Below are 13,911 nucleotides of genomic sequence, written 5' to 3' on the forward strand. Positions count from 1 at the left end.
TTGCCTTGGGTGGCAAATTTCATTTTTTTTCCAGAGGCTTGAGCCAGCTTTGGACTAATTAAAAACTCTCAAACTTAGACACACAACAATTTTCCCATTTATTCAAAATGTTATCCTATTTTTAATGAGTTTTGGACTGTTACATGAGAGCAAAAGATTACACAGAAGTTTAATGTAGAGGACATGCTTCTATTTAAATTAAAGACAAACAACTGTGCTTTAAAGGGAACATAAAATATTACATAAAATTTCTGATGAGTTATGATTCTCTTGAGAATAAAAAACCAAAGTATGCAAGCATGACTTTCCTATTTTTTAAACTAAGCAGCTTATGGGCATCTTTTCTATCTCAAAGCATTATCTATCCAATTAAACAAATGAAAATACTCAGGTATCTTCTCTTTTCAGGAATTAGAAGAATCAATAAGAACAAAGGAAAAAGAAGTAGAAAATGTAGAACAGAGTGGTCTGTCTTTGATACAGAACAAGAAGGAAGACGTCTCTTCTGCTGTTATGAATACACTGCAAGGAATTAACCAATCCTGGGCCAATTTGGACCACATGGTAAAAGAATCATCAAGGGGCAAATTATAGCTCCAGGAATAGGGCATGGGGAGAGGGACCATTAGCAGTTTGCAACTAGTGGATTTCTTCTGTATTGTAGGAGGAAAGGTTCTGAATTGTCCCCCTGTTTCCATCCTTCCCCAAGTCTGTGTGTACACTCCACATAAAATGCATATAATATTTCCTATTTCAAGGTTTCTTCTAATTATTGTAATTGAAGCTTTTTAAATGCTTCCTGATATTTAGTGGAAAGTTACCAAATGATCTGTAAGGAACTATGTTTTCAAGCACACAGGTCTTGCAGAATAAGGAAGAGATCAGCATTAATTGTCATCACTCAAAGCTTGACAACATCAGTCTGCCTTCTCAGGAGGAATGCAGTGTGTTAGTGGTAGCCTCCCTGCTGGCTTTCATAGGCTGACTTCCCTTCCTTAGTGATATGTGTTTCATAGTCTTAAGCAGTTTCTCTCAATCCTGCTTTGGAACAAACTAGAATGGACTTGATACCTTCTCGGTCCCTGCCATCCTAGCTTTATAAAAATCAAGCAGAACTTTATGCTGTATCCTGTGTAACCCCAGTTCATTGTTGTGCAAAATCTTTGCTCTCCAATAGGTTTAAGATTAGGCATGTAGAACAAGTAGTATCTGCGATCAAAAGGAAGGAAATAATTTAAACAAAAAACCAAACACCTTGAATGCTTTTCATTTACCTTTTTTTTTCCTTCCACCTAGGTTAGCCAACTGCAGATATTGTTGCAATCTGTTCTTGATCAGTGGAGCATTTACAAAGTGGCTTATGAAGAACTGAATAGTTACCTGACAGAAGCCAGATATTCTTTGTCTCGTTTTTATCTTCTTACTGGTTCTTTGGAAGCTGTGAAAGTCCAAGTTGATAACCTTCAGGTGAAAAGAATACTATGTGTCTTGGCATATTAAGGATGGATTTAAGGATTAATTTTGCCCTCATTGCACGGATGCAGATAACTATACATTTTGGTTCATAACAAACAGAAGTACAGACAAACTGGCACATTATCAAACAGTCATTCTATTTTTCAGTTTGCAGAAGAATAAAATGGTGATAGTTGTTTTCTTTTTAGATTTTTGATGATGTTCTTTAAATTTTGAGCTGTACTGTCAAATCATTAAAAGTTTTAAAATCGTGCTGGTGACTATTAAAACTAAAGTTTCTTGCTCTGCTTTGTCAGGCTTCTGAGCTACTGGCACATGCTGAGATCACATTTTAAACATCCGCCTCTGCCTCAGCCCTGTGGTTGCAGTAGATTGAAGATCAAAGAAAATAATGTTCCGAAAGCTGAGATACTCACATGTTCGAGTAGTTTTCCACTGTAAAAAAATCATTAAATACAACGAGACTCCTGTTATAAAATTATACATTAATATTCATTAAAATAATTTTTTAAATTTAATTAAAAATAATTAAAATATTCTTCTATTACATAGAATAACCACTGATTTCAAATAAAGTTATTGTTTTTGGAATAAAAAATAATTATATAAAGATTTTCAGATGCTTAATATAACAAGAACTTGTGTTGCTAGTATTTGCCAGCAAATTTAAGTTTACATTATCATTTAAATATTTTGTGTGATTTGAAGTCCAGGCAGATATAAATCCAAATGCTCTAAGCATAAGCATCACTTTTCAAACCAAGATTTAACGAGTATCCATTAATGCACTTTACAGCCACTGTTCTATGTTTTCTTTTTTTTTATGTGTTAGAGAGGAGTCAGTAAAACAATAAACAGGTACAGAAAACTATTTTTGCTTAAAAAATTAAGATTTTAAGAAAATTAAGAAAATTAATTAAATTACATTAAATTAAGAATTAAATTGAGAAAATTAAGATTTTTCAAAAATTAAGATTTTCATTATACTGTTTAATCAGGTTGAGATTTTATGGGCTGTTCAAACTGTAATAATATGCATAAAAACATTTCAGGTTAAAAAAAAAAAGAGCATTTTCCCTGCCAGCACTACTTCAGACTGATAAATGAAAGAGCAAGAACCTTGTTTTCAGAACAAAGCTTTTTTGTGCTGTTACTTTTTTCATCTATTTCTAAATGGTAAAATGTTACTTATTTTCTTCCATGAGTTAAGTTTTAATTTCTGAAGTAGTTCCATGAACTTATTCCTTCTGTCTAAGAGTACTCGTTCAGAATAATTTCTTTTATAAGGTTTTTACATTCTGAGAAAATCTTAGGTTAAAATTTTCTTTTTGCTACACCTTGATATTGAATCAAATTAATTAACAACAGCCTTGATGTTAGACAACCTTCTATTTAGATGAAACATGCATGAAATCAAATTTTGCATTTATAACCTGTATGATGTAATTGATACATACTATTTTGAAATGTTTCTACATCATGCAATTGTAATACCTCATCTGTAATGCCTTATATCTGTTTTAGAGCCTACAAGATGAATTGGAAAAGCAAGAAGATAGCTTACAGAAATTTGGTTCCGTGACCAATCAGTTGTTGAAAGAATGTCACCCACCAGTGACTGAAACACTTATCAACACTTTGAAAGAAGTGAATATGAGGTAGAAAATGTCTGTGTGTTGAACTTTACTTTCAGTGGTAAAGTTGCATTTATCTATTGACCCAGTTTTCTGTCATTTTGATTTTTTGTGTGTTTTATTATTTTATGGTTTGGGGGGCTTGTGGGGGCAGACAAAGTTATTTCTGCAGCAAAAACTAGATTGGTGGAAAGTTGGGGTTTTTTTGAAAACACAATCAAGCCAAATTTATTTTAATCTGCAGTCCATTCTGTCCTAGAACCTGAAAGTGGAGGCAGGGTTTATTCACCCCATTTCAAAAAAGATACTGTAGGATTTAACAGTCTCAATGATGACTGACGGAATTTTCACTGCACCATTTTTATCATATAATAATAATTGAAAAATGTTATGATTTCCTTTAGTAAGGAAATAATGAGGCAATTTGATGATTACCAGCACGTTTGAGAAAGTACATGTTTCTGGTTGCCATCATTAGGTCTGAGAGTATTTTAGAAGGGAGTGACACAGAGCTTTATGACTTTAAATATTCTGTCAGGGTTTGGGAGGGAATTGCAGCAGAAGAAATAATTTCTTGTTTACACCTGTTTTGGGCCTCTTAGGCCCTTGCAGTAATCTGGTGCTGGCAGTTCACGGTCAGTCATGGATACCCTGTGCAGTGAACCAAAATATTCTAAGTGGAAATAGCAGGAGGTTCACTTCAAAAAGTGAACTCCAGCTCTGACCTCAAGCATTAATATACAGCATCCAAGACGTAGCACAGATCAGACCTGCTGTGACAGGTCAGAACAGCCTGTCAACGTATTTCTTGGATTCCTGTCCCCCCCCCCACCACCCCCTCTCCCAAAATGTCTGAATCTTGATTATTATCAAATTTCTTAAAAGCCAAAAGACTGTGGGAAACAGCAGAGAAGAAAAGGGGCAGGGATAGTTCTTGTGGGCTCCCAGGGTTCAAGCATTCATCCAATCTCTTCACCAGGTGGAACAACCTTCTGCAGGAGATTGCAGAGCGCCTGCGTGCCAGTAAGGGCCTCCTTCAGCTGTGGCAGAGGTACAAGGACTGTTACCAGCAGTGCTCTTCCACAGTCCGTCAGCGGGAAGACCAGACCAATGAACTCCTGAAGACTGCCACCAGCAAATACATTGCTGATGATGAAGTTACTACTTGGATTCAGGACTGCAATGTATGTTCAGTTAAGCTTTGCAGTTTTTCACAGCTCTATCACAAGATGTTCTCCATTACTAATCTCTATACTTGGTGTATTGGAAAATTGCATGCAAACACATTTCTTTTTACTGATGTATATCAGGCACTGGAGAGACAGCTTTATGTTTGCTATGCAACTCTCATGACTTTCTCATACTTTTCATGTGATCACTCCATTACTTGTTGCGGTTGTGTTTAAGAAGCTTGTATCTGAAGTCATCTCTCTGGAGAAGGTGGATAAATTATATCATTTGATTCAGTCTTAAACCCCTGCTTATCAAAGGGATTCTTGCTTGGGAATATATCACTATCAAATCTATTGAGTTCCTTATAATAGAAAGAAACACAAGTTCCTTTGACTATATGGCCACTAATCAAGGCTGTTCACTTTTTCTGAATGAAAAGAGACTGTGTATGTTCTGGGGATGTCTTTATCCTTCCTTATGGAAGGACACCATCCACTCTAAAACCTTGAGATTCTTCCTTTTTCAAGACTGTATTTCAAGGCAGCAGGATAGTTTATCTCCTATCTGTGGTTACATTTTGGTTCTTTTGAGTTTAAGTTCATATTGTGTTGTTGACAAAAAAAATTAAAATGTTAATTGTCTTAGTGCCAGCAAAACAATTGCAAGGAGAAAAATGAACACATTAATGAGCTTTTTGAGCTTTTACTGTCATAGTCATTTGGACTGGCAATTCAAATTTTTCAGTTCAAAGAATTTTTTCATTTTCTGATGTCCCATTCTTTAGCCATTATGTTAGGCCATTTAGAAAAGTTATTTTTTCATCCCTCCTGATAATTCAGAGCAAGAATAAAAGGGAGGTCTACTCAGACCTGAATCAACTCATAGTGAGGGCTGCCACTGCTTAGGGCCAGCATGTCCGTAGATTCAAAAGGCTTGTTTCAACAAGTTTTGCCTCATCAGTAAGTCAGCCTTGCTCAAAGGTAGCTGAGCTGTTCCTCTGTGCACGGGTGCTTTGGTATATTGTTTTATTCTGCACATCATTTCCTTCTCATACAGAGTGTGAGTGGATGCTTTGGCATTGAAATACAGTAGTAAATGTAAGTTTTTCATATAGTGGTGGGGTTCAGTCATTTCATTTCTCCTTTAAATCAGGGGAGGATGACATCAGCAGAGTGTCAGGCTAACTAATGATATCTTTATTCAATGTGTTGTCACAGGATGTACTCACAGATTTAAAGACAGCACAGGAGTCACTGGTTGTTCTTCAAGAACTGGGAGAGGAGCTAAAAAGCCAGGTGGAGGCTTCAGCAGCAGCAGCTATACAGTCTGATTATCTTTCTCTGAACCAGAATCTGTCAACCCTTGAACAGGCTCTCCGCAAGCAACAGGCTGTACTTCAGGTATGCAGAGAGTGTTTTCAGGTCCTTGAATCTGATCATAGAATTATTAAGGTTGGAAAGGACCTCTAAGATCATCAAGTCCAACACCACCATGCCCACTAAACCATGTCCTGAAGTGCCGGTACATGAAAACACATAAATCATCTAAAACTGCCTGGGAAAAGAGGGTGGTGGTACCTGTTCATCAGCATTTCCTAGACTTCCCTGGAAGCCAAAGCTGAGAGTGGAAAATATGCTCTATCCAGCATAGAGACCTTGTAAGAAGGTTCAGACTCTGGGAAGAGGATAGCAAACCTCACAGAGGAAAGTGTCTATCTGGAATACCAAGGGCACCATGCTTTCCACCAACAGCAACAGTACTAACAGCTGGATCCACAGCTACCACTCACCTGAAGACAACATAGCTACTAATGGTTCTCTCTGCTGACAATAAATTAAGCAGAGGAGTTAGTTTCATAAAAAGTAGGTAGAGGAAGTTATCTATTTCAAGGCAAGGAGATATTTATGCACTTTGTTGAAGTGTTGCCTTTTTGCTATGATCAAAAATCCTCTGTTCTAGCCTAAAAAAAACCCCAAAATTCCAGTCTGTGAGCAAAGTAGCAATTACAATTGCTCCTAGCCTAGGCAGCTGTTTGCAAATCTATTATGAGAATAACCAGCAGTGTAATGTCAGTATGGATGCTATGTTCTTAAACTTTTCTATTCAAGGCTGGAGTGCTGGACTATCAAACCTTTGCCAAGAACCTGCAAGTTCTTGAGGCCTGGATAACAGCAGCAGAAGAAGTATTGAAAGGACAGGATCCTAGTCACTCATCTGAGCTCTCAGCAATACAGAGTAGAATGGAGGAACTCAAGGTGACTAATAAATGCAGGAAGTGTTGATTATTTTTCTGTTAGCCTGATTATTTGTAGTACAGGGTATGCACAAATATCATACATGCATTCTATACATGTTAAAGGACTGTCACTTACACATAGTGTAAGAGTGAGAACTTAGAAGTTTGATGGCAGTCAAGGAGTGATTGTCCATGTTACCTTGCCCCTGAGTAAAGAAGAAAAATACAGGCAAACCATTTAGAGTAAAATTAATATCAAACCAAAATGGGAATGGAAACTTTCGCAGTTTTGGGAGATTTCCTTCATCTTGTTTTCTGTCAACTTTTTTTCAAATTTATACAATTCCCATCTCAGTGGTATTTAGTTTAGGGATGAAGTTATCTATTAATTTGGAGTATCTTGATATACTGAAGAAACATTCATACTGTCTACTGTGACACCTCCATTTGAACTTTTTCACTCCTTTTTGTGGGGCTTTTTTTTCCCCTCCTCTTCTTTCAGAGGCCCTGACAAGAAGTTGATGAACTTTGCAATCTAGGCTATTTTTGTCATTTTAATCTTCCATGATTTTTCTATCTGGATTAACTCTACACATAATTCCACTTTGGGCATGCTTAAAAACAGGACATTTTCCTAACGTAACAAATTAGATATTTCTCTACTGCAAAACAAAAAAACTAAAAATAAAAACTTGAATAAGTTCAATGGGAATTTGCCAGCCTAGCATTCAGGCTAAGAAACAAGGAAAAAGGCTTTTTTACAATATAGACATATGGCTTCAAACACTAGCCTATTTTTGCAGCTCTGAGCAGTAAATCCCCAATTCAGCAAAACACTTCAGTGCAATTTGAGTTTACGTTTCTGTGCATGTTTAAACATGAGCATAAGTGTCCTCCTGGTCTGGGACCAGAGGCTGAAAACTGGAAATGCAATTTTTCCCTGGCATAGAGTTTGCTTGCCACTTGGTGGCAACCAAGGCCATTCCAAATTTAGCTGAGTGCTAGTTCATAATTTTGCAGTCTATAACAGTGTAATTACTGAACTTCCTAGTTACCACTTTTATTGTTTGTTGCAGTGCCAGATGTTAAAGTTCAGTAGCATGGCCCCAGATTTGGACCGTCTGAATGAACTGGGTTACAGGCTTCCTCTGAACGATAAAGAAATCAAAAGGATGCAGAACCTGAACAGACATTGGTCTCTGATTTCATCTCAGACTACAGAGAGATTCAGGTGGGGATAGTTAAAGATTGTTGTATAGTTTTCTTCGATTACAACAACTAGAAAGTATACCTTTTGCAGAATACAGAAAATGTTTCAGGTATTTCATTATCCAGAGCTCTTTTTCTTTGCTGTACTTATAAATAAAGAGTGAAGCCAGTGAGCCGAGATGTTAATTTTGCCACAGATTAACAGAATTTGAAATGAGGAAGATTGCTACTTTTCAGTGTTGACTAAATAAATTGGATGAGGCAGCTGAGTGGGAAAAATCTTACCATCTGAATTGAAATTCTGCTGGAAAAGCTATTACAAGATTCTCAACACTGTGTGATAGAGGAGGACACTTTACCTGAATCCATCTTTCTTTCTTTCAGTAAGCTGCAGTCTTTCTTGCTGCAGCAGCAGACCTTCTTGGAGAAATGTGAGACTTGGATGGATTTATTAGTTCAGACTGAGAAGAAATTGGCGGCAGAGATTTCAGGAAACTACCAGAGCCTTTTAGAGCAACAGAGGGCACATGAGGCAAGTTATCATGTGTATTTATACATAACTACAGCACATACTATTTATACATAAATGGAATGCACAGTCTTTTGTGGAGTAACATAATAGTATGCCTTGAATTGAATTATATTTAGCTGCACCATCTGAGGATATCTTAACTTAAAAACAGCAGAAGCATGCAAATATGTCAATAATACCCCCTTTGGGGGAGGACTTGAGTGTCTGAATTTGTGTATAATGTATCAGTACGCCCATGAGTGCTTGTCCCCTACATCTAGTCTACTTGAGATTGGTTTGTACCAAGGAAATAAAAGCTTTTATTTGTCTTTCCATAGAACCTAACTATTCTCATGCAATTTGGACCTTTGTCTTCAGTCCTAACTGGAGGAAATATCTGTTCTTTCAGTTTAATCTGATTTTGTTTATTTTATATTAAATTGCCAACATGTACAGCATCTAAAGAGCATGTTAAAAGAAGACTTTTCTGTCAAATACTGAGTTATGTAACTCATCATGGGGCCTCCATTTGGTAACATTTCCTTGGAGAACAAACTGATTCCCTGTGTGCTGGAGTAATTTGTCTCTTTGTAACAAATTAAGAACTACCCCAGCTTTTGCTGCAGGGAAAAACTGATTCAGAGTTTTTCAGTAGAGGATGTCTTTATGATCAGTGAAGTCAAGTGATGCACATTTTTTCTCCACCCATAATGTTACTGCCAAGAATCCTGGTAAAGATCAAGTAAGACAAGTCAATTTTCATACCAAAGCTCCCATGTGGCCACAGTAGTTTCAGTTCCCACAACTTTTTCAGTTGACCTACCCATAAACTCAGGCCAGATCATAGGGAGAGTCATGTCCTTCCCCCGCTTCTTGCCTTATATCTCTCAGATTCGTATTTGGATGCATGTCTGATAGCAGAAAGTAATTCACAATCATTTTTTCTTTCTTTAGCATATATTTGTTTTAGCATTTAACTGCCTTTGCTTTCACAAATGTCATCCATTTTGTTTCCTCTCAGTGCTGCCAGTATTAACTGGACAGTGTCTTTGTAAGCTGAGACAGCTCAGATCTTTGAGATTTGAATGTCCAGAAATCATTACTAAGTGGATAATTTCCTACTGTTGTTGTGTCCAGTTATAGTTATAATTTTTTTTGAAAGGGGATAATGGCAATCTTCTTGCTTTCAATTGTATTGAGATCTCAGCTTAATTCTCTTCTGAAACCTTGATCTGAGCAGTTAGCTCAGTCGAATGTTACTCAGGCACTCTGAAGCTCATTTTATTACAACTATAAAGTAATCTCTCAGAATTTAGAGAACTAATACCTGATTTTCTAAATACTGCAATTCATCCTAAGAAAATGTTATAAACTTCATCTTTTTTTTACCTAAAGCTTTTTGGCATTTTATATAGTCTAAATGTATTCAGTACTCAATTTTCTTTGCAATGCCTCCCGATACTCATGAAGAATTTGCTTGCAACTTCTCGCAGCTGAAAGGTCAAATCTAAACTTCTTGAGATGAATTTCCAGACTGTTTTGCTTTGTATTTTTGAAAATAATGAGAAAATATTCTGTTTCCACATGCATTCCTGGAATGGATATTGAAATGCCTCCAGCTCAGTTATCGGCTTTCCAGGGCTGACTCATAACTTTGATGGTGTTTATTCAAAGAGGACCCCAGCTACTTCAGTGGCCTTATTTAAAAATAACTTCCCATCGAAATTTATAACCAGCAATATGGAGGTGTTACCTCATTCACATATGCAGTAACACTGGCATCTGCTTCAGATTAAGTCTGTCAGGACACTCTTGTAGTCATTCTTGCGCAATTCTGCAGGTACCCATTTTCAAGCCTGGTACATTGTTTGGGACTCCCGCTCAGTGGGAATGCACAGACAAGCATTTGAGAAAATGCTGGCAGGGCAAGGGGAAGCTTTTTGCCAACATGATTACTGAATTTTTTTCCAATGTGCTGGTATGGTGCATTCCAACACCTGCCCTCATTTCCTCCTCCTTTGAATTCCTGTTTCCATGATTCATAGTGATCTACATAGGAGAAGAAATCAGGGTAGCAAATGCTCCCACATAACGGAGTATCCCTGTTATGTACAGAGACAGTGTACATGTGGAGAGCAAGTGGATGTTGACAGAAATGTCTCTGCTTTTGGGTAGGGCTTGAATATCTCCACTCTAAATAGAGTTTCTGATGGTTGATAAGCTTTTGTTTCACCTGTCCTTTTAAAAAAATATTAAAATTGTCCCTTATGTGGAGTTTGGTTTTGTTGGGTTTTAGTGGGGCTTTTTTAACCTGTGGTGTTCAGTTTAATCTCAATCTGTCAACAATGCTGGTAGATGCTGTTGCTTCATGTGCTTCATCCATGCCCCATAACTTGAAATACATGTGACAGGAAGTAAAATTTCTGCCTCCTTGTTCAGCTTTCTGAAATTCTCAACCCCACATTATTGTGGTTTGTTTTTTTTTTTCATGAGAAAATAGAGCAATTAGTTTCCCTCTGGTTCAGGTTCAGTCATTCATAAGAGCCAAGGTATTCAAAGAACACTATCAAATACTTCTGCAAGGAAATTAGACAACACTGTTTCTTTCTGTGGGAAAACTTATGACCTGGCTAAATTTTTCAAAATTATCTCAGTGATTCAGGGAGGCAAAATGTCATTTTGAAAAATTAGTCCATCATCTAGAAGTCGTAAGTTACATATAATGTGCTTGGGGGATTTAATTGTGCAGGTGCCTGTGGGTATTTTGCTGGCAGTTGCAGATGCAGGGATTGGTACATCACAATTTGAGCTGGTGGGAAGCCATGTAACAGGGGTGTAATCTGGATTTGGGGAATAGTGGCTCTCAGTTCAGGCAAAGATGAACTTCTATCAACTGCAAATACCATCACTAATAAAAAAAAAAAAAAAAACCACGTCTCAAACTTCATACCAGTATACTTTCTCCTTTAATCTCTCTGAAAACCTTTTGAAGATACAGTAGGGCCAGTCCTGAGCTGATGCCTGGGTGTACCTTCATGAACATAAGAATATTCCTGAAAAACCTTATCTAGAGACATGGTCCATTATAAAAAGAAAAGGTGTTGTTAAAATTAAATTGAAGTAGTATATATTTAAGTCATCTTTGCTTAAGTAGTACTTACGTAATTTTTGTCTTAAGTAATATTTAAGTAATAAGGGAGTTTTAATAGTATTGTGAAAGTTTATTATGACTGATGGAGAAAATTCGAAAATAAATTGGAAAAATTAGAAGTGGAAATTTGATTTCTAGCTCCTACACATGGCTGACCATTTCTTTTAAAGATCTATTAGCAGTGTAAAATTGTATTAAAAGTTCATATAGCACTATAATACACAATCTGTGCATAAGTTCAATTTAACAATGCTAATGACTCTAATATTCTTAAACATGTCAGAAAATAAAAAGTGCCTTTTCTGTCCATGCAATAAATAACCTATCTGGATTTTGTTGTAAGTTATAATGCTGTTGTGGTTTAGCCCCAGCCGGCAACTAAGCACCACGCAGCCGCTCACTCAATCCCCCTCCCACAGTGGGACGGGGGAGAGAATTAGAAAAAAAAACTCGTGGGTTGAGATAAACACAGTTTAATAGGACAGAAAGAGAGACAGAAACAACAATGATAACTACAATAACAATACCGACAAAGGAATGTACAAGAACAAGTGATGCCCAATACAGCGATTGCTCACCACCCGGCGATCGACAGCCCGTCCCCGAGCAGCGATTCCCGCCCCCTGGCCAACTCCAGTTTATGTACTGGGCAGGACGTCGTATGGTGGGGAATATCTCTTTGGCCAGCCTGGGTCAGCTGTCCCGGCTGTGTCCCCTCCCAGCTCCCTGTGCACCCCCAGCCTCCTTGCTGGCAGGTCAGCACAAGAAGCTGGACTGTCCTTGACTACTTAGCAACAACCCAAAACATCAGCACATTATCAACAGTTTCTCATCCCAAGTCCAAAACACAGTCTCACACTAGCTTCTGTGAAGAAAACCAGCTCTATCCTGGCTGAAACCAGGACAAATGCCAATCACACAATTGTACTCGGAGACATAAAACCTATCTCCTATTGATATTATTTAGCTTTTTAATAGTGTTCTTTAAATCTCAAGGAACTAATAATAATTACTAGAAGCAGCAAGTATCTCCAGCAATGAGATTTTTTCAAATGTGTTTCTGTCTAAGTTCATGAGCAAACTCCCATTGAATTAATTTGAAATTAGATTAAATACATGAAAATTTATTTTTACCAGTGCATACAGATAGAATTAAAATGTAAATTTTTGTTTTACCATTCTTGTCTCCTATACAACAGTTATTCCAGGCAGAGATGTTCAGCCGCCAGCAGATTTTGCATTCAATTATCTCTGATGGGCAGCACCTCCTAGAACAAGGACAGGTGGATGACAGGTAGACATTCCTGTGTTGTTGCTGCTGATGATTTTATGAAGTAATACTAGTGGGGGATTTCCAAACAGAGAAGGTAGCAGATGTCAGTGTTAAGATCACGCTATTCTGAGGTAGAAGTTACTAGCGCTGTGGTTAAGCTACTAATTAGCCAGTTCTTAGGCTGCTATGAGTAATGTGAATGTGTGAATGCATTTGGAAATACAACAGTGTTAAGGCTGCTTCTCTGACAAAATTTTGTCTTGGATTGTCAAACATGTTACATATATGTCTATTTTGATGTACTTTCAAAATGTCACTTTCACCAAAGGAGCCTGCAGTGACAGATTTAGTGAGTTATGCTTGATTTATGCCAGCTGGGGATTTGCCTCTACCAAGAGCGTTCTCTACTGCCATTTAAGAACACCTGCAGCCTAAACATGATGGGATAGGAATTCATTACTGCCTGAGATTTTATTTTAAATATTTGTGATCAAATGAATGAAAAATCAGTGTAAGACCAGTGGCTTCACATTTGAGCATATGCATTGACTTTTCTAAGGGTATCATGGTGCTAATATAAGATGAACTGCTTACTGGGATGTGAACATTTTGTTAATGCTATGTATATCTTATGCCTGCTTTAAGCTCAGTAGTAAATCCATGGCTGAAGTGTGAAATCTTCATGATTTACTACCCATTTGTCTAATCTAAACTGGCAAAAACTTGTGGGTTTTCTTTGTATATTTCTGGGGAGAAGGTAGAAGAGTTTTGTGTGTTAAAGGTTTGGGGTTTTAAAGGTCTCAATTATTGGAGCCCTTTGATTCTCCCAGTACACAAAGTGTGAAGATCTCATCCTCAGTCAGCTATCATGAGACATCAGTGCTTTTCGCCTAGTGTTTTGTAATTGACAGAAAACATTTTCCCTTTCCCTTCAGTTTATTTCATTAAATAGATCCAAGTATGGTTACTATGTATTTTTATTTATTTATTTATTTATAATAGGGATGAATTTAATCTGAAACTGACTCTTCTAAGTAATCAATGGCAAGGAGTAATTCGCCGGGCACAGCAGAGGAGAGGGATCATTGACAGTCAGATTCACCAGTGGCAACGCTATAGGGAGATGGCAGAGAAGCTGCGCAAGTGGCTAGTGGAAATATCCTGTCAGCCAGTGAGTGGGCTGGGCAACGTTCCTATCCCATTGCAGCAAGCCAGAGCACTGCTGGATGAAGTACAGGTATGTCCAGT

The 13,911-nt window shown here is 37.4% G+C and overlaps 1 protein-coding gene across 1 annotated transcript in view; it reads left to right on the forward strand.

The window, feature by feature from the left end:
• SYNE1 (spectrin repeat containing, nuclear envelope 1) overlaps nucleotides 1–13,911 on the forward strand; it is a gene marked incomplete at its 5' end in the record, with an annotated part of 159,599 nt that overhangs the window by 99,908 nt on the left and 45,780 nt on the right. Inside the window, 10 exons of the mRNA XM_010283199.1 lie at nucleotides 409–564; nucleotides 1,297–1,467; nucleotides 3,001–3,134; nucleotides 4,090–4,294; nucleotides 5,501–5,683; nucleotides 6,392–6,538; nucleotides 7,596–7,750; nucleotides 8,113–8,260; nucleotides 12,590–12,684; nucleotides 13,666–13,900. Of these exons, the coding sequence (XP_010281501.1) occupies nucleotides 409–564; nucleotides 1,297–1,467; nucleotides 3,001–3,134; nucleotides 4,090–4,294; nucleotides 5,501–5,683; nucleotides 6,392–6,538; nucleotides 7,596–7,750; nucleotides 8,113–8,260; nucleotides 12,590–12,684; nucleotides 13,666–13,900 (1,629 nt within the window). The remainder of the gene's footprint in view (nucleotides 1–408; nucleotides 565–1,296; nucleotides 1,468–3,000; nucleotides 3,135–4,089; nucleotides 4,295–5,500; nucleotides 5,684–6,391; nucleotides 6,539–7,595; nucleotides 7,751–8,112; nucleotides 8,261–12,589; nucleotides 12,685–13,665; nucleotides 13,901–13,911) is intronic.

Source organism: Phaethon lepturus, unplaced genomic scaffold (genome assembly GCF_000687285.1).
Source record: "Phaethon lepturus isolate BGI_N335 unplaced genomic scaffold, ASM68728v1 scaffold8940, whole genome shotgun sequence".
Classification (NCBI taxonomy): Eukaryota; Metazoa; Chordata; class Aves; order Phaethontiformes; family Phaethontidae; genus Phaethon; species Phaethon lepturus.